Raw genomic sequence first — 21,930 nt, 5'->3', positions numbered from 1 at the left:
TCATTTACAGTATTTTATATGGGTAAATATTTTCCAGTAGTCTAAACATTCAATAAAACAAATGATAACGGGGGGGTGGGGGGGTGGGAGGGCTGTGTAGCTCAGCGAATAAAGAAGCTGACTACCACCACTGCAGTTGTGAGTTTGAATCCAGGACATGCTGAGTGATTCCAGTCAGGCTTCCTAAGCAACAAAATGACCTGGTTACTAGGGAGGGTAGAGTCACATGGGGTAACCTCCTCGTGGTCGCTATAATGTGGTTCTCGCTCTTGGTGGGGCACGTGGTGAGTTGTGCGTGGGTGCCGTGGAGAATAGCGTGAAGCCTCCAAATGCGCTATGTCTCCGCGGTAACGTGCTCAACAAGCCACGTGATAAGATGCGTAGATTGACGGTCTCAGACGCGGAGGCAACTGAGATTCATCCTCCACCACCTGGATTGAGGCGAGTCACTACGCCACCACGAGGACTTAGAGCACATTGGGAATTGGGCATTCCAAATTGGGGAGAAAAGGGGAGAAAAGCAAACAAAAAAGAAAACAAATGACAATGAAATTTGAAGTAATCTCTTCAGTAATCAAAATAGTTTTTGAATGTAACTGTAATCTGATTACCAACAATTTAAATTGTAACTGTAGTGGAACACTAATATTTTGTATTTTAAGTACGTAATCACGTTACATGTAATCCACTTCTCTTATATAAATATTTTATTTATTTTAAATCAGTGAAAAAAAGTTACCTTAACTTGTCTGAAATGCAATAAGGTGTTAAGAAATAATTCACCCAAAAATGAAAACCCACATGACTTCCTTTATTCTGTGAAACACAAAAGGAGATGTTCGGCAGAATATTAGTCTCAGTCACCATGAAGTTGCATAGAAGAAAGAAAGTCATATGGGTAAATCGTGACAGGATTCATTCATGTTCATACACACACAGACGTAATAATTGTGTTTCCAGCAAGTACTTATGTGTCTTTCAAACAGGTCACTCTAGTTCTATAATGTTCTTACATTGTCTTCTTCATCACTAGCTTCAACACCGTTCAATTTAAGTTTCACAGGTGGTTTTAAAATGTTAGTAACCACAAATAAGGTGAGAAGCAAGAACATGTTTCTGAGGTCAGTATCTGAACAGTCATTTGAAACTGAACTGGTGAAATGCCTCACTTACATTTGTTAACCGCAGAACAAATAAAACTAATGACAACATAACGGTCTCAGGCTATGTTTAGAACAGTATGCTAAACATGGAACCAGCACTGTAAAAACCAACCCATGTAACAATCATCAACAGTTTCACTTATGTAAAAACTAGAACTGTCAGAGTTAATGTGTAAAATGCATGCACTTAATTGTTTTCTTTCCTAAGAAGGAAATAAGTGCATTTTGACAGGAAAAAATCTCGATGAACTATGAAAAATGATGTGATTAATCGCGATTATTTAATCGACTGACAGCACTAGTAAAAACAGACAGAGGTAAAGAAGAAACCTCATCCATACTACTTATGTAGCTGTGCTTAATAAATAGACCGAATAATAAAACTATATTATTATTACAACAGTTTATGATATAATGGCAAGTGATTTTCTAGAACCAAATTAGCAATTTAGCATGATTACTCAAGGATACTCATTTGTATTGTCTCTGACAACCTTATTTTTAGAATATAGGGAGACTGTCTCAGTTAATTATTCACACTGTTTCATGGAAGTGGACGCTCTTTTGGCCTGATTTCCATTTTTATGGTAACAGTGATTTCTCTAATTGGTTTGTGATCACTACAAAATCTCTACACTGCATAGCGTAGTTCCTCACTGGGAAATTAAATGTGATTTTATAAAAATTAAGATAAAATCACTCTGGCTTGTGGCTTCTACAGAAGCATATATCATTGCTATAAATATTTGAGCTTATGGTAGGTTTATCTGGAAAGCATCATACATTATTGCAATAAATCTACAGTATTCATCTCTGGAGACAATGAATGCAATTTTTACTTTTGGTCGGAACTCCACTGTTGCGCTCCATGTACATGTACAGAATGGCTCCGATAACAAAACTTTCCATATGATTGCTCCAGAACATTGTTGTCCACTGAACACGAATCCAAAGCTCCACAAAGTGAGAATTAAAACGTCTATTTTTATGTTTACATGAGAGAGATGTTGAAAATTGGAACTCTTGCATACCAGAATTAATACAATGTTATCAGATGTGAAATATCACACAAAAAATAGCAGAAATTATGTAAATAAATGCAAACAGATTCATTCATTTGTCATCATATGCTCACCCTCATGTTGTTCCAAACCCCGATGACTTTATTTCTTCATTGGAACACAAAAGGAGATGTTAGTCTTAGAGAATGAGTAAATGATAAATATTTTTATTTTGTAATTTTACTTTTCTGATTTTTATTTTATTTTTCTGTTTGTTCTGTTTGGGGAAACTTGTTTGAAATCTGTCATAATTTTTTTGCAATTCCATTTGATGCCAAGCACACACAGTAAATTGCACCCGTTGCCTTTAAATGCAACACATGAAGATTTTCAGAAAGCCACAAATGACAGTTTCTTCCAGTTTCAGTTCAATGCAGCCTGCTCTTTATCTCTCTGTAGGAGTTTCTGTGGTATCGTGACCTACAGACTTCAGTCAAATCACTCAAAACATTTCCAGTCTTGAGATATGAATCAGGATAGGCTTTTGATATATTAAACATAATATAGATTTATAAATAAATCTGATCTCTGAACAAGGGATATAATTAGAAGCTAAAGAGCAATAATCTATGAATCACTTTTAAACAGAGGAACCTCTTACCAATGACCATTTTTCACTACAAGGCTCTTAAGCTAAATTGTTCTTTGGAGAATGAAATTCTTGATGTTTCATCACAGGTTCTTCAGTTTGAATGTAATATATTGGGTTGTTTGAGACCTACTTTAACAAAATTGCAACACCTTTAAAACATTTATTTTGCTCTATTTTTAAACAAAATATGGGTTAAAACTACATAAAACACTGATTAATCATAGCAACAAATTTGGAAGGAAAATATTTCCCAGCATGCAAAAGTCACACATGGTCACTAGTCTAATCACTCTGTTTTGGGTCCATCTTATTTGACTTACAGTAGCCCATTTATTTACTTATTTAAGTATTTGACCAGCAGACTAATATTTTCCCCGAAATGTTTAGTTAGAGAAATGCTTAAAATGACATTTGAGATACTTTTTCTGAATGTTGCGAAAAACAAACGTTGCCATTTACACAACAAAGTTATTTTTCCACTAAATTATTTTCAGTGTTGCCTAATGAAACTTTAGAGGTGTCAGAGGGCTGCTCAAAGTCAAAACCAACTATTATTACCCCTGATTTTATAACCAGTGGCTTCCTTGAAACACTTTTAAAAGGGGAAACTGTCGATCGGTGCTTGGGGTCTCTGTTGAGGTTAAAGCATAGACTTCTAAAGAACTAAAGAATAAGTTATTTGAACATAGATTCTCATATGTCAAAAAGCAGTAAAATCCTTTTCGATTTCAATTGGAACATTTGATTCACGTGCCCTCGCAGGATCCTTTTATGATTAAAAAACCCCCCCAGACTGAGAATTTTGATAAACAGAAGTCACACACATATTTCCTGAGGCAGCAGGGACGGATGCTGTACTCTCCACACATGGGTGTGTGAATGCATAGTGTCTAAACTAACCGCAGTATTCTGAAGAAGGCAGTATATAATACAGTGTGCTGCAGCGGAAAACAGTCGTAACGTAAGCAGGTGGAAATTCCAAGAAGGCGCGAGAGCAGTTTTGAAAGCGTGCGCATCTCCAGTGAGTTCACTGTATGATTATTACAACACAAGGTAAGGCAAGACTCCTTCCCTCTTACACGTATTTGCAATGAATTCAACTAATTTTGATATTTTGTATCAGAGCGTTATTATATTTTACTTGTAGTATTCTAACTAATCACGTTGCTTTTATGTGATTGGACATTGTATTGAGGCCTTTTAACAATAAATATTTTTTTTCTAGGAAAAATCCGTAGTGCGTTGAAACCAACGGAGAACGTTCTACAACATCATGCATTGAACACGTTTTCGCACAACAACAAAAAAGCTAGACTCAGGTGTGTTTTTTTACAGTTTTAGGGGCAGTTGACTCGGAACGTGTTTTTGCATCTGTCTGTGCTAATGTTCTTTAAAAGTTCTCAAAGTTATGAGCAGATGTTTTTGCAGTAATGTTAATAGAACGTTTTTCAATATTTTCCGTTCATAAACGTTCTCAAAACGGCGTGAAAACGTTATTCATACTTTGTAAGTGGAACGTTTTTGAAACGTTACTAAAATACTGTATGTATATTTCCACAATTTTTTCTTGAGTCAAATTTATACGTACAGCTACTAATGTTGTTCAACTAACAAGAAAATGTTTGTACAATGAGAAAATAATGTTTCAATAACATTCCTATAACCATGCAATGTTCCCAGGAGAAGGTGAGGGAACGTTTGCACAACAAAAAAAGTAACGTTCCAATATATTTTCCAGAATGTTCCTATAACCAAGAAAAAAAAAAAGCTCTTAAAACATTTAAAAAACTGGACGTTTATAACGTTCTTAGATCTTTCAGAAAAAAAACGTTTTCACAACATAATGGTAATGTTAGGAAAATGTTCTTAGAACCTAAATTTGGTGGCCGAGTAGATGGGCATCTCGTGCAGGATTGCATCTTATTTTTACACCAGTTGAAACCAAATCAGACGTGCACAAAAATGCGTTCAGTGTGAACAGCCCTTAAGTTTTTTTTAACATATTTAAAAACATTTTAAAAACGTTTCTGCACAAGATGCATCGCAACGGTTAAAAATGTTCGTCTAGCACATGTTTATATAGAACACCAACTGAAAAACAAATCGGATGGACACAAAAATGTGTTCGGTGTGAACAGCCCTCAAGTTCTTTTTAACATCTGACAGGGCTTCTAAAAACACGCCGTTTCTACGAAAGACAAGTCGCAACGTTTAAAAACATCCGTCTAGCGCATGTTTACATAGAACACCAATTGAAACCAAATCGGACACACATAAAAAAGTGTTCGTTGTGAATGGCCCCTTACTACAATACTACATAGGCTACACTACCCAATAATGTGTCTTATTTTGAAAGAGTAGCTAGCCTAGTTTTTGTGTAACAACCAAATAAGAACATATACAGAACGTTTTCTAATGGGTCTTTTCGAAATGTATGATGTTCCCAGAACGTTACAGTTTTTCCTATAAGAACTTAGACAGAACATTCCTAGAACGTTAAAGAGAGGTTATCTATCATAAGAACTTCATTTTTTGTTTATTTTTTATTACCATAAACCAGGGGTGTAGATTCCAGGGGGTAACCACTCCACCCCCCCCCCTCCAAATAATCAAAACAAGCAAGTGCAACCCGCCCATTATTTATACCATGATCAATGGAAACGTAAATGCTTCATGCTGCAACCCCCTTCAAACCAAATCTACACCCTTGCCATAAACTACTGATCCCAGAACAGGTTTAAATGAAAACATGATATAACTTGACATTCTGCTTTGTCATGTTCCTCAGAAGAAAAGGGGAAATAGCACAATTAGATGTTTTGGTAAGTGTCAGATTGCTCAACGTCAGTTAAAATAAGTGTCGGCTACTCGACGGATGAGGTGACTTTGGACGATCTTATATTCAAAGAATAATGAATAATAGGCTAATATGCTTTATGAAACTTTCCAGGCATTGCGATCACTCTCTTTAAACCTGACTGATCACTCCTGAAGGACGTTTGAGATAAAATGCTCCTGCAGCCACAAAAACCCGAAATGAGCTTTTCCGCATTTTACTTTCGGTGGATTCTACTATTCGCGCTTTGTGTTGAAGGTAAGAGTTTATTGTCATGTTGTTTGTTTTACTCAGCACTGTCTTGTCTAGTAGTCTAAACTAATTTGATCTGGTTAGTCTATCTATTTTCATGTTGACTTTGAGGATATGACATTCAAGAGCGAGGAATATTCTGGGTTTAACACAAGTTAAGCTCAATCGACAGCATTTGTGACATAATGTTGATTTCCACAAAAATTTAATTAGAATTGTCCCACCTTTGCTTTAAAATACAAGACGTAAACAACATGTGTGTTAATGTGATTGTAATGTGATAAATCGATTACTAACTTTTTAAGTGCTTCACATTTCTGCATTTAAACCCTCCAAACCCCAATTCACTTCTATGGTAAGTGCCTCACTGGAACCTTTTTTTTTTTAAAGAAAAGCAGGGACGAGTCGAAATTAACTTTTGTGGTAATCAACATTATGCCACATATTCTGTCGACTGAGCTTAACTTGCATTGAACCCGGAATATTCCTTTAAAGAAATAGTTGATTCAAAAAATAAAATTTCAGCCATCATATACTACAGTACTCACCCTCATGTCATTCAAAAACCACATGCCATTTTTCTGTGGAACACCAATGGAGATATTTTGAAGAATGTTTACGCAGCTCTTTTGCATACAATATCAGGTCATAGTGACCTTGGCTGCCAAACTCCATTAAAGTAGTCCATGATTCTATTTCCCAAGTCTTCAGAAGTCGTACGGTAGTTTTGCATGAGAAACAAACGTCATGGTTACTTATGTAACCTCCGTTCCCTGATGGAGCGAACGAGACATTGTGTCGATGTAGTGACACTAGGGGTCACCCTTGGGAGCCCGAGATACCTCTGGTCTTTGATAAAAGGCCAATGAAAATTGGCGAGTGGTATTTGCATGCCACTCCCCGGATATACGGGTATAAAAGGAGCTGGTATGCAACCACTCATTCAGGTTTTACGCTGAGGAGCCGATATAAGGTCCGACCATTTCAGTGGGTAGTTCAGCGTTGTGGCAGGAGGGACACAACGTCTCGTTCCCTCCATCAGGGAACGGAGGTTACACAAGTAACCATGACGTTCCCTATCTGTCACTCACTCGACATTGTGTCGATGTAGTGACACTAGGGGTCCCTATACGAAACGCCACAATTGCTTGAACTTTGTTACATGAACTGGCGGTGTGTGGTGGGCAGACTACTATGTGCCTCATAGCCAGCATACCAGGTCAACACGTAACCTCCCCCAACATAGTTATGAGTGTCGAACGGTCCCTTGGGGACAAGTCGACTACACAAAAGATAGAGACAGGCTTAACCCAGTCGTGGCCCTTGGCGACGAGCAGATGGGGTGCGGGATCTTGAGCCGCGCCGGGGCAGGATGTGCCGGATTGCCTCCATCTGCTGCTTAACCGCCGAGAACTGCTGGGCAAAGTCCTCGACGGTGTCGCCAAATAGGCCCGCCTGGGAAATGGGGGCAGCAAGGAACCGTGTCTTGTTGGCCTCGCCCATCTCGACCAGGTTGAGCCAAAAGTGGCGCTCCTGGACCACTAGTGTGGCCGTCGTCCACCTGAGAGACCGCACCGTGACCTTCATTGCTCGGAGAGCGAGGTCGGTCGCAGAGCGCAGTTCCTGCATCAATCCTGGGGCGGAACTACCCTTGTGCAGTTCTTTCAACGCCTTGGCTTGGTGGACCTGCAGGAGAGCCATGGCGTGCAGGGCAGAGGCGGCATGTCCAGCAGCGCTGTAGGCTTTAGCCGTCAGGGACGACGTGAGCCTACAAGGCTTGGACGGGAGTTTAGGGCGTCCGCGCCAGGTTGCGGCGCTCTGCAGGCATAGGTGCACCGTGAGCACCTTATCCACCGGGGGAATCACCGTATAGCCCCTGGCCACCCTGCTATTGAGGGTAGTGAGAGCGGGGGAACTGCGGAATCAGGGCCGGGCAGTAAAAAGTGCTGACTTTGTCAGCTCCTCGCGCACTTCCGGGAAGAATGGACCTGGAGCGGTTTTTACAGTGCTGGTTCCATGTTTAGCATACTGTTCTAAACATAGCCTGAGACCGTTATGTTGTCATTAGTTTTATTTGTTCTGCGGTTAACAAATGTAAGTGAGGCATTTCACCAGTTCAGTTTCAAATGACTGTTCAGATACTGACCTCAGAAACATGTTCTTGCTTCTCACCTTATTTGTGGTTACTAACATTTTAAAACCACTTGTGAAACTTAAATTGAACGGTTCAGCTAGTGATGAAGAAGACAATGTAAGAACATTATAGAACTAGAGTGACCTGTTTGAAAGACACATAAGTACTTGCTGGAAACACAATTATTACGTCTGTGTGTGTATGAACATGAATGAATCCTGTCACGATTTACCCATATGACTTTCTTTCTTCTATGCAACTGCATGGTGACTGAGACTAATATTCTGCCTAACATCTCCTTTTGTGTTTCACAGAATAAAGGAAGTCATGTGGGTTTTTATTTTTGGGTGAATTATTTCTTAACACCTTATTGCATTTCAGACAAGTTAAGGTAACTTTTTTTTTCACTGATTTAAAATAAATAAAAAAATTATATAAGAGTAGTGTAATACATGTAACGTGATTACATACTTAAAATACAAAATATTAGTGTTCCACTACAGTTACAATTTAAATTGTTGGTAATCAGATTACAGTTACATTCAAAAACTATTTTGATTACTGAAGAGATTACTTCAAATTTCATTGTCATTTGTTTTCTTTTTTGTTTGCTTTTCTCCCCTTTTCTCCCCAATTTTGCATGCCCAATTCCCAATGTGCTCTAAGTCCTTGTGGTGGCGTAGTGACTCGCCTCAATCCGGGTGGCGCAGGACGAATCTCAGTTGCCTCCGCGTCTGAGACCGTCAATCTGTGCATCTTATCATGTAGCTTGTTGAGCATGTTACTGCAGACCTAGTGCGTGTGGAGGCTTCACGCTATTCCCCGTGGCATCCACGCACAACTCACCATGCGCCCCACCGAGAGCGAACCACATTATGGCGACCATGAGGAGGTTACCCCATGTGGCTCTACCCTCCCTAGCAACAGGGCCAATTTGGTTGCTTGGGAGACCTGGCTGGAGTCACTCAGCACACCCTCATTCGAACTCGTGACTCCAAGTGTGGCAGTCAGCGTCTTTACTCACTGAGCTACCCCGGCCCCCCCGTTATCATTTGTTTTATTTAATGTTTAGACTATTCTGATGGAAAACATTTATCCATTTAAAATACTGTAAATGATGTGATCCGAGGAGCGTTTGAACAGCGGTGAAACACTTTCTTATGATGTGTTACATTCATACGAGCAGACAGAGGGCACTTTTACACTGTTATGAGTGAAAAGATGGATTTGTTGTTATTGAGGATCTTTGGGAGCTTAATAGAGAAACTACAGCATGTTTTTTTTTTTTTTTACAGCTTAACAGAAAACAGTTAGAAATACTTTAATAGATGAAACATAAATCCAATAAATAACAGATTACATGATTCATGTCTTGTCAATGTTTTTCATGTGGTTAGGGTATTTTTTTACAAGAAATGCTAACTAATGTAGCCATTAACAACTTATAGAAAGCTACAAATAATATATTTTCTGCCTCATTCTATGAACAGAATCCACATATGATCAGAAAAAGATGTTGTTGTGTATACGCTGTGGGGTTTTGAAGTTTGGAGCAGCAGAAATAGTTAACCTTGTGTAAATTGTCATTGAAGCATTTAGCTTTATGCTAGGCTAAAATGCTATGACTTGCCTTTACATGCATCTGTTACCAGGCGTGATTATATTTTATAGTGAATTCTATGACAGATATTCACATTGGGGCATCACTTCTTTTCTCTAGTAAGACCTTTGATATTAGGGTAAAAATGTACTGCAAAAATCTTATTCATAATGAGAATTTAAATATTGTTTTTCTGTAAAAAATAAATAAAAATGTAATCTTTAAAACAAGATGAATTTACTTCAGTAGCAAAACTGCATAAGATATTTAGGCTTTTTTTTTTTTTTTTCCAGAGAATGTTTGTTTTTAAATATAGGTGTTTTTTCTTTATTTATTTGTTTATAGTCAAAACAAGTGATAAAATCTACCAGTGCTGAAGAAGTAATCCAAAGTATTTATATTATGTTCCTGACCTTGAGTAATCTAACTGAATACGTTACAAATGATATTTTACAGCATGTATTCTTTAATCTGTAGCGGTATACTTTTTAAAAGTAACCTTCCCAACACTGTGTATATTATACTGACCTTTATATTTCCCGATCAACACTGATGGAATGAATGAAACATTAACAGTGTTTAATAGATGGGCAAATCAGAACACATTAAATGTTACATTTGTTTATATCTTAAACTTTACATTTGAGAATGTTCATTATGACATTTTTGCGACTCACTTTGCATTGAAATAATTTAATTATTTTAATTATTTTTTATTATCATCTATGTCTTGTTGCTGTTTTTATATTGTTGTACACTGAACGCTCCTGTCACCAAGACAAATTCCTTGTATGTGTAAGCATACTTGGCAATAATTCTGATTCTGATTGTAGGTATGCATTTTATTATTATGTGTGTCACCTGGAAATTAAACCCAAACCTTTGCATTGCTAGCACCATGCTCACTGTATAAAATGCAACAATAAAAAATGTTTTTATTAGTTAACAGATAGTTACCTTAACATGTTGTATACAGTATGGTAAAAAGTATGATTTTACCATCAAATTAACTGTAAAAATGTATATTATGTTTAAGAAGACAATACATGGACTTTTTTAACGTTTAAAATTACGGTAAAAAACAATAACAAATACCAGATAGTTTACAGTACGGTTAAAAATTATAATATATTTAATAAGACAGTATATGTAAACTATTTTTACAGTAAAATATTTATTTAAAATATTGCAAAAAAATAAATAAAAATAAATAAAAAGTGGTTAGTATTTTAGTTTTTTAGATGTAAGAAGTATGATTTTACCATATAGTTAACTGTAAAAATTTATATTTTATTTAACGAGAGACTACATGTAATTTATTTACTGTTAAAATTACAGTTAAATTACGGTATGGTACAAAATTATGATATTTTAACAAGACAATACATTTAAACTATTTTTACAGTAAAATGTTTATTAAAAATATTGTAAATAAATATTTTCTTTAGATCTAAAAAGTATGATTTTACCATATAATTAACGGTAAAAAAAATTATTATGACCCATCACATTTGATTATACCAGTCAAGCTAAAGAAATATTTTATTTATAATTACATTTATAAATATATTGTATATAATTAATATTTATGAGCTAAGCCATTACCACGTCATGACATCACAATTTATTTTTCCAGCACCTCAGTCCCTCACTAACCTTTATTATTGAATATATTAAAACAGTTATCAATTCCATAAAAACAAATTTCATTGTAATTTTTCCTCTTCAAGGGAACTCGATGCACATGACACATCTCAGAAAATTTCACTTCACTGCTGGTATTGCATTTAAAATTGAATGCAACAGAGTCAGTGAAATGCAGAATGTGAGTGTGAGCTGGAGCCAAAGGACGAATCGCAGCTTGGAAAACATCACAGGAATAAAAATTAAACACAACACACTGTGGTTTCTACCTGCTGAGTCCTTCCACAGCGGAAATTACTCCTGTTTCAGCAGGTATGGATGCAGTTCACAAAGTTCCTGATCATTTGTACATTCTGAAAACTAGAGCTTACTGATTTTACCACAAATACCAAGAGATTGCATGTTCAGTCAGTGTTATTCTTTATGCAGTTACTGAAGTATTAAAAGGGGTCATATCATGCAATATTTTATTATTGAGTAATTTTGTGTCCAAAAAGGGCATACTTGCAACATTTTATTTTCTGAACAATTCCTGTCAAATGCAAGGGATGTGGAACCAAATACTGAAAACTACTTTATCAATAAAAAAGTGCAAAGTGCGAGCACAAATGTCTAGCTCATGTAAAAATATTTATGTGACTAACTGTATGTTTTGCATCCAGTATTGCGCTGTGGCCGGTCTTTCATCCAGATTGTTGTCTCTCTTTTTGTGTGTGTGTGTGTGTTCTATATGGCAGAAATGGCAATGAAACCTGGGAAACCATCTTTTTGGTCTCCGTTGTGAATGGAACGTGCCCTCATTGGAACAGAAACGATATTGCAAAGAGCACAAAGGAACTTCGTTGTTTCCTGGATCACATCTTTGACTTCGACCCGCAATATCAAATCACCTGGTTCAAGGTAAGACATGACATAACAGAACTGAATCAACAGAATGACACATCATATGTTCATCATATCAAGGGCTTCAGCTTTAGCATGCTTATAGGCCACATACACAACACAAAGTTTTGGGAGTTACAAATGCATCAAAATGCAGAAGTGAATCCCCTTTACACTTAGTCATGCATTTGTACTGTTCAGATGGCTATACAACCATAAAAAGAGCATACATCTGCATACAACTACATAAGTAATTAATCATCCTATGGTATTTGGTCATTTTTGACCTAAATAAATTTTCCTCATTTAAGAAAAATTGTTTCCTTTATCTGAGCAGTACAAGACTTGGTGACTTTTCCTCCATTTGCCATCTGAACATACAAAAAAACAAAAAAACAAATTGGGCTTGATTCGATAAGTCCTTCTGTATTTGCAGTCAAAATTGACCGAGCATTGAAAATGAATGGGAAAGTCCAAAAAAAAGAGCAATATGTTTTTGATCTGTCAAACACAATCAATAAATCAGCCACAATATAGAAAAAAAAAAAAAGAAAAAAAGAAAGAAAAAACCCAGACAGAAATTACAGGGTGAGACTCTAAAACATCCTCAGTGCAAAACATAAACACCCACTCACACACAAACACACTTAAAAACACACAAAAATGAACTGGTGAGACTATAACACAGAGCTTTTTTCTTACATTTGTCCAAAAAAAAAAATTTTTAAAAAAAATCGGTCACATTGTAAACACACACACTCACAATGCAGAACACACACACAAAACAAGAGCATCAATAAGTGGAGCTCTACAGCCATCTTTTGGTCATTGTTGGCATTACAAGTCATCTGTTGTTTTCCAGCTGATGACAGCAATCTGACACACACACACACACACACACAAACACAAGTTTGCAAAATTTTTACTAAGAAAGTTTGAAATTGCAAAATTTACTCAGATTCTTCTGTTTTATACTCTAATTGAATTTTCAGAATTTTGCAGTTCATTTCTGTTTGTTGATGTTCATTTTCTTGACATTATTATGCATTTACTTTGAGTTATTACATTTTTATGTTTGAAATAAATTATTGGTAGAAAAATGTTTATTCTGTGTCTTCTCTTTGTAACACCATGGTCAGGTTTGATTGCAAACATAATGACAAACTGCAAAAACTGACACTTTAAAACATTTTTAAAATACTAAACTTTGACAAATAATAGTTTGATAATGTCTAAATAAACATCCAAATGTATATCTTGTGATAAAATATAACTTTAGGTTACATCAATCTGCCTCCAATTTATGTCACATTCTCATATTTTCTTCATGTTTCAACTTATAGAATTGTATGTTCTGAATTTATTTTTATTTATTTTTTTAAATAAATGTGCTTATTTGTATATACAAATTAATGGTAAAACTTAGAAACATACATGTAAATAAGATCAAAATAGCATTAAATCCCATAAGAAATGTATAATTTTAATGTTCTTACTCCAGGGAAGAAGAAATATTATCATTATCATCATCAAAAAAAAGGGTTACACATCTGACCCTTCTGGTCAAAAATGGCCACGAATACCAAAAGGGAGGTGCCATTTTTAAATACCATTAAATACCAGAGTTTATTATGTAATGACATCACGCTACAAATAATCATTATCCTTCACTGTGGGTGTTGTGTTGTAGCTTCTTGGCATTTTCTTTTTTTTATTCCACTCTTGAAGTTGGAAAAAGACACTGCAGTCGATCTTGTCTCCTGATTTAATGAACAATATACCACGAATTATTTTACTGGACTACACTTGAACGTCTTCTGTGAGTGGTCCCTCATAAATAGAATAGGATAAAATTTTGACTGCTGACATAACACTGTATGTACTGTAAGTGGTGTTTTTAATTTTGCTAGGGTAAATGAGATCTGATCACAGAGATGAGATAAATATCCATATGCTATTCGGATACAAAATGCATGTTTGTGCCATGGGTAACTGGCCAGAGCTGCAGTGTGAACGTGACCATAGACTGCATTTTAATCATCTATTGATTTAGCAAATCTTCTTTTTCTCCCTCTGTAGGACTGCAGCCCATTAAATGTGACTAACAGTACGGTTGTCCAGATCAACAGATCATCAGAGATGGCTGGACTGTACACTTGCTTTGTGACCTTCACTTTTGAAGGGCAAAACTACACTTCTGCCCAGACCACACTAATTAAAACCCACTCCTTAGATGATGGTAAACACAACCATACACACAATATGCAATCTGAAAAGAATGAAGCCACACAGGGAGGGAATTTTATTTTCTAAAATAGTTTGAGTTCCCTTGCAATTATTTTGGGTTCCCTCGCAATAGCTTTATCCATCTCCTATGAAAATTAACCATGTTTGGAATTTGAAGTAAAAACATTACCACAACACTTACCATGAATTTACTACAATAACCATATTTTAACCATGATATTTGTAGTAAAATCATGGTTAATTTGTTGTACATGTACTATGGGTATTTTTTACACCATGATACACTTACGTTTGGTTTTACTACAAAAACCATGACGAAACTATGGTTACTGTAGTAAAACCATTGTTAATTTTTGTAAGGGAGACAAAGCAAACTATTTCAAGGAACGCAAAAGTTATCGTGAGAGAAAGCAAACTGCTGCGAGGGAACGCAAAACTTTTTTTATTGCTGGTATTGAGTGTAATTGTATCTGTTCAAATGCTGTTTAATAATGTCACCTGAAATTCTCCTTTGATTTTGTGGCAGATAAATACAAAAAAACAATGCCATCTGAAATATTGATATACTGTATATTATCATCTGATAGATGTTATGTTATATATTTCAAAAGATAGTGCCTCTATTTAATAGCTTCAGTATATCCCACCCCAAATAACTTGTAGTTTGCTACTTTCTATTAGAAGATTTATTGTAAATAACCACTTTTTTCTTAATTAAAATTATGAGTAACTTGTAGTTTGGGATGGTGCAGTTTCAAAGTAGCTTCCAAAGCACTGAGCAGTAGATGGCAGTATGGATTTGGGGTGGAAAGTTCAAACCTTTAGAAGGTGAATGGTGCAGCTTCAGAAAATAAATCATAATCAAAAGAGAGTTCTGTCTGTGGTTTAATGATGGCTTAAGTGTCTGTCTAATGTTAATAGGATTTACGCAGCCCACAGTTATCTTCCCCAAGAATGAAACACACTCCGTAAAACTTGGTGAGTAATGATGATGATTATTATATTCATCACCTATTATATTCATGTTTTAATTTAATTTATTCATTTTATTGTGCTTTTATTTCTAATTCTAATTCTTTTCATTTTAGTTGAATTTTTATTAGTGTCATGCTATGACTGTTGAACTGTTAATTATTATTATTATTATTATTTAATATATAGTATTTAGTTGCTTTATTTTAATTTTTAGTATTTTATCATTGCCAACTGGTATAATTTAACACTATTAAGTTTCCCAGAGCTGTCTTATCATTATGTAGTAATATTTTCATATTTAATGAAGACGGGTAAAAATAGTTTATTTTTTATTTTTATAAGGTACTGTATATCATAAAAAAAATTTAGATAACATTTTAGTTTAATTTTATTTAGTTTTGGAGTCATTATTTTATTTTATTATTATTATTTTACTTCTGCCATTTCTGTGTTTTTCTCATCTGGTTTACATCTGTATTTAAGTGTACATTACCACTCAAAAGTTTGGACACACAAGCTACATTTTATAAACCTTTAGATCTAAATGCTTAAAATTAGTTTTGTAGACGTATGTTTTTTTGTTTTGTTTTTACAACACTATATTTTTAAATGTGTTAATGGATGAGTTGGAGTGAACAGTGAAAGTAAAGCAGCCAATAAGAGTCCAGCATACATGGAAACTCCATCAATATTGTTTAAAAGCATTTCCAGATGAAGCACCTAATGAAGTTGCTTGAGTGAATGAACACAATATAAGATGGTTTTGAGTTGTGTAATGTTTTTAGACAGCTTTACTCACCATAAGTTCCCTTTGTGTTATTTTATAGTTTTAATGACTTGACAATTATTCTAAAATGTGGAGAGAAAAAGTCATAAAGAATGAGTATGTGTCCAAACTTTTGACTCATCATGGGCATGTGCAATGTGTGTTTGAATTTGAATAGTGCATTAATATGTGTATCACTACAGGTGAAAGTTTTAAGCTCACCTGTAAAGCGTTCATTGGGAAGGACAACATAGAGGAAACAATGATGTATTGGTCGAGTGACTCTGAATCTATAAATCTAAACAACTGCGACATCACGTAAGTACACAAGAAATATTTGCACTTTTGTGTAGCCATTGTCTAGATGGTAACCTTTGCTCTGCGAAATGTTTGTGTGTTACAATGTTTATCCCAAACCTACCTGTAACCACAGTCACCAACTGCCCACAATGTTCACTGACCACTTGATGTACTGTATATTGCTGCAATCGCCAGTTTCAATCTGATTGGTTGGTGCAAAGCAAGTTTTGTGATATGGGACTACCACCTAACCCCGGTTTATTATCATCATATCTACTATATCAGATAAATAAGGCTCTATATGGCTTGTAAAAACAAAATGACCTGTCTTAAGTGGGCAGTTCTTGGCAAGAATAAACTGCAAACCGGACCAGTTTCAATAGTTTAAAGTCTAGCTACAGAACACAAGATTACCCTAACTCTAACCACGGTAGCAGCAAATACAAATTTCACTTTGAAGAGCAAAGGTTACCATCAAAAAATTATGGAAGCACTAAACCGCACCATGAAAAAATTCAGTAGGTGAAAACACATTTTTTTTGGTGTCTAGTGCCTTCTGGAGCATTTGTCCTACAAAAAAAAAAAAAAAAAACTCTCTAAAAAATGTTTCTCTCAATTTTTTTTAATTTATTTATTTATTTTATTTTTTTCACTCAGGTGAGAATTTCTTTTTTTTTTTTTTTTTTTTTTGCTTGCTAGCTAACAATTAGCATGTGCTACCAACCTCAGCCACCAGGTGCCACTATCAGTAAGCCTGAAATATTATTCAGTGATACTGTTGAAGGTAGTGATGTTAAACACAAAGATTTTCGGAGCTCTGAATCATCTGAATCAAATGACTCATTAAGTGATTCAGTGTGCCAAAGAGTTTGAAAAGCCACACATTGGTAACACCTGCTGGTGAAATCATGTGATTTAGCCAGTATCAAGCTTAGAAGCATTGGTTAGAAACATATGATTATTGTTAAGATTTCAAAGCTTTAAAAAGTGTGTTTCTTAAGTGCCTATTAATTGTGTAAGTTTGTTGAGACCTGACCTATTGATTGTTAAAGCAAGACATCAGTTTGATCATTACTATCTATCAAGAAAAGGGAAATAATGTCTCAAAGTGGCTAGTAGTCACTCCTTTTCAGTCAATTCCCATACTATACAACTATTAATGTGTGTGCCAAAAGTGCACAAGTTTTTATGTCAGCCAAAGTTCAGTTGAGGTGTAGGCTAAAAGTGGGTGGGCTGTGCCCCCCTGGTTCCGGCGGCCCTGTATACAACTATAAATCAACAGATGAAGTACCACAGCTGTCATCTGTCACCTCGTAAGATATCAGGCTAACTGATAGTGGCACCTGGTGGCTGAGGTTGTTACCACATGCTAATTGTTAGCTAAAAAAAAAAAAAAAATAATAATAATAATAATCATGTGTTGCCTTTTCAGGAGAGAAAAATAAATAGTTTTGAGAAAAAAAATTGAGGATGTTTCTTTTATTTTATTTTAATTAGAGAGATAGAGAGAGCTTTATTGTTATTTGTTACTGTTTTATTATTATTATTTGTCTTGTCATTATCTGTTTTGTGTATTAATGCTTTGGCAATATTGTATGCAAACACAATCATGCCAATAAAGTACTTTAAAATTGAAAAATTGATAGAGAGAGAGAAAGAGAGAGAGAGAGAGAGAGAGAGAGAGAGAGAGAGAGAGAGTAAAAAAAATGTTTTGAATTATTATTTTTTATAGAGATTTTTTTTTTTTTGAGAGAGAGAGAGAGAGAGAGAGAGAGAGAGAGAGAGAGAGAGAGAGAGAGAGAGAATATATATATATATTTGTGGGACATAGGCTCAGGAAGGCACTAAGACGCCTAAAAAAATGTTTTCACCTACTGAATTTTATTTATTTATTTATTTTTTTTTTTACAGTGCGGTTCAGGGCTTCCGTAAAAATTGACACTTTGTGCATTTAAACAGATTGAAATTCCTTATCATTATGGATGTCACTATCCACTCATAGAATGTGTGCATTTATCTTTTTTTTTTTTTTTTTATTTAATTTTTTTAATCTTTTTTTATCAGTGTGGAAGAGAACAAGTATATGCTTTGTACGCTAAACATCCCTGAAGTCACGGCAGAATTTTTGCATACTAATCTTTACTGTCGCATTCAACACTCAGCAGGACATGATTATGGAACATTGCGGCTTATTCCAGGTGGTTATTTCACCCAGTTACATTTAGTTACAATTAGGCATTAACCGATATTGCAATTTAGCCCAATGCTGAGACATTTTATTGTTCAATACAAAATTAAATGGACAATATTATAAATCTTCACTGTTTTGTCTAAACAGAACTATTTTATAATGTTTGTTAATACTGTTTGTTGTTCCAAACCCACATGGCCCGGATGAATTCTGTGGAACCCAAAAGGATATGTTATGCACAATGTTAGCCTCAGTCACCATTCACTTTCATTGCATGTTTGTTTGTTTGTTTGTTTTCTGTGAGAGTGAATGGTGACTAAGTCAATCTGCTTAACATCTCCATTTGTGTTCCACACAGGTTTGGAACAACATGAGGGTAAATAAATGATTGAAACTATAGTCCACAGTTAAATATCCAACATCTGCTGATAAATACCCAACTTTGACAATACTGATCAATTTTAAAATCCTCCATATGGACTGTTTAGTAATATACTAATGAAATTGTGCATCCCTGCTTACATCTGATGTATATCTAGTCATGTCTCCTTTTTTCTAACCTACTCTATTCTCTTTATCCCTGTAGCCAATCAGAGTGAGCGTTATTGTTGGATAGTTGTTGGTGTAGTCACTGTGCTCATATTATTGGGTGCAGTGCTTTTCCATCTGTTTAAAGTGGACCTGGTGCTGACTTACAGGGATCTCTGCTTGCCTTTGTCTGTACAGAGTGGTATGTGTTTAATTAAGATAATTTAAAATAATGAGTGTGTTTACATGCACAGCAATACGCTGATAACTATCATAAAATCCGACAATCCAAGAAAATTACGTTTACATGAAATTTGAAATCATCATGTTGTTCTTTGCTTTTGACATCAAAACGTAAACAGTCACAACACTAGCGGACATTGGATAAGTTCGTAAGAATGGCGGTAAAGGTGTTTATATGCAACATGAAGGTAATGGGCAAAAATGTACATGTGCAGATCGGTTTATGCTTAAATCGTTTACGATCTTACTTCAATAAATGAACACCATTTAATGCGTTTACATGACCACACACATTGTCAGTTTATTTAAAAATAATGCTTTTAAAAAGAATTACGCAATTAATCATGTAAGCGAAACTTCAGCTGTACAGGCAACATGCAGCTTATACAGAGAACAAACCAACCTTCAGCAGATAACATGAGATGATAACACATTCTTGCGTTCAAAACACAGCTTGATGATGCACATATAAGAACTTAGGGATCTCAAGACGTGTTTTTCTAAGTTTTAAAATACGTTTAACTTGACACAGCGACCTAAAGTGAGACAAGTGTCCGTCTGACGCAGGTGTACATTGACAGGCCCTTAGACAAGCCTTCATAATACATTTTGGACTGATTGACAAATTCAGTTGCAAAATGGATTGCTGTGAACTGTAGGCCAATGATTGGCTTATGTTCAATAATATTCAAGTAAACAGTACATTGAATTCTAAAGCCACTTTTTGTATTGTCTTATCAATGGTGAACTCCTCTGCCGCAATAGTGTAATGCATTTTAATTATCTGAAACAATTCTTTATAATATATATATATATATATATATATATATATATATATATATATATATATATATATAGTATGCATTATTTAGTCATTTTTACAAATATATAATATATAAACAGTATAAAACTATTGTTACATTACAATAATCAGATATTTTTTGGGTTCTGCAATGAAAATGGGGGAGGGAACATTTCTTAAATTATATACATATATATATATATATATATATATATATATACATATATACACACACACACACACACACACATTTTCTTCATGCAAAATATGATTTTTTTTTCTTTGATGTTGTTGCTGCATGTGACCTGGAAATGTTTTTATGACATTCACCCTCATACATTACAGTGTATTTTAAAATATATAATGTAATTTTTTTTATTTATTTATTTTTTTTATATTCTCATGTTTAAGATGGAAAATCTTATGATGCGTATGTCAGTTATCTCCATGGTGACCAACTGAGCTTATCTTCGACAATGACCTTTGCCCTGCATTTCCTTCCTGCGGTCCTGGAGGATCTTTATGGTTACAAACTGTTCATCAGTGGACGTGATGAAATTCCTGGAGAAGGTAAACATGCTGTCAGTCATGTGAACACACTGAGATCGTTCTACAGACACAAACACATGGGCGGGTGATATAACACTAAATTATCTTAAAATAACATATTTGTTTGATTCAGTTCTCAGTATATTTATGTATTTGCTCTGAAATGGCTTAACTTCTTAAACTCTGAATATAAACAATATTCATGTGCATTGTTGCAAAACATTTTAATACATAAAAAATGCCAGGCAGTGACTTTGGTACTTCAGACTTTTGGTGATGTTTCATAAATGGAAATAAATTGAACTTTTCAAATCAGTGAAGCTATTAAAACAAATCTGTATCTGCAAGGAGGGATTCCAAAACTAGTGTAATGACACTTTAAAATAATTTTGATATTCATGATGGTTAATTTTTATATCACCAGCAAAATTATGAATATATCATGAATGTTCGATATATCACACAGTGCCTTTACAAACACTTGCATTGCACAAACACATTTAAAAAATGCAAACATTCTTTTTCAGCGGTGCAGGATGCCATTGCTGATAGAATGAATCAATGTAGAAGGCTGATCATCGTTCTTACGTCACAGAGCTTTGCAAAGCCTCAGACTGACGCCAAAAAGAGTCTTTTATCCGATTGTGAGCTAGCTGTGATGCAAACAAATCCTGTGCAATTATGGGGCACATACGAGCAGCGAGTGGGTCTCTATGACGCTCTTGTGAAGGAGGGTCTGAAAGTGATCCTGGTGCAGGTGGACGACGGGGTGGAAGAGTCTCTGCTGCCAGAATCTCTGCGATACATCAGCCGCAACAAAGGCATCCTGAAATGGAGGACAAACAGCAGCGAAAGCGCAAACAGAAAGTTCTGGAAGTATCTACGGTACCGTATGCCTCCAACACGCCAGCAGAAGAGCAAACAGATTATGACGCTTTGAGAAATGGTCTATCATTGAAGAGACTAGCATGAACTTCAAAGCTGGTCCTGGCTGGTTTACACTGGTTTGCTGCTGGTCTAGCTGGTGGATAAGCATAGCCATGCTGTTCACCAGCAAAACAAATAAACAAAAAATATACTGAACTAGTTGCCAATGTTTTAAAAATAATTTAATAAATATATATATATTTTTTAATGCAAAAAGTTTATTTTTCTTACACCATTA

At 35.2% G+C, this 21,930-nt stretch overlaps 1 protein-coding gene across 3 annotated transcripts; it reads left to right on the top strand.

Moving 5' to 3' along the window:
• Positions 1-3,711: 3,711 nt before the first annotated feature.
• On the top strand, positions 3,712-21,720 carry LOC127446922 (interleukin-1 receptor type 1-like). 3 transcript variants are annotated; one of them, XM_051708253.1, is made up of 12 exons: positions 3,712-3,869; positions 4,042-4,135; positions 5,767-5,910; positions 11,369-11,594; positions 12,020-12,182; positions 14,244-14,403; positions 15,333-15,389; positions 16,356-16,470; positions 18,517-18,650; positions 19,230-19,373; positions 20,628-20,786; positions 21,293-21,720. In XM_051708253.1, exons 3-12 carry the CDS (start codon positions 5,826-5,828, stop codon positions 21,703-21,705), a joined length of 1,656 nt encoding a protein of 551 aa, XP_051564213.1. In that variant the 5' UTR covers positions 3,712-3,869; positions 4,042-4,135; positions 5,767-5,825; the 3' UTR covers positions 21,706-21,720. The 3 variants fall into 3 exon arrangements, with proteins under 3 accessions (XP_051564213.1, XP_051564214.1, XP_051564215.1); XM_051708254.1 differs by having other exon boundaries at positions 8,705-11,594; XM_051708255.1 differs by lacking the exon at positions 5,767-5,910.
• The last annotated feature ends 210 nt before the right edge of the window (positions 21,721-21,930 follow it).

This window comes from Myxocyprinus asiaticus, chromosome 10 (assembly GCF_019703515.2).
Source record: "Myxocyprinus asiaticus isolate MX2 ecotype Aquarium Trade chromosome 10, UBuf_Myxa_2, whole genome shotgun sequence".
Lineage (NCBI taxonomy): Eukaryota > Metazoa > Chordata > Actinopteri > Cypriniformes > Catostomidae > Myxocyprinus > Myxocyprinus asiaticus.
This window is presented reverse-complemented; position numbering and strand designations above follow the sequence as displayed.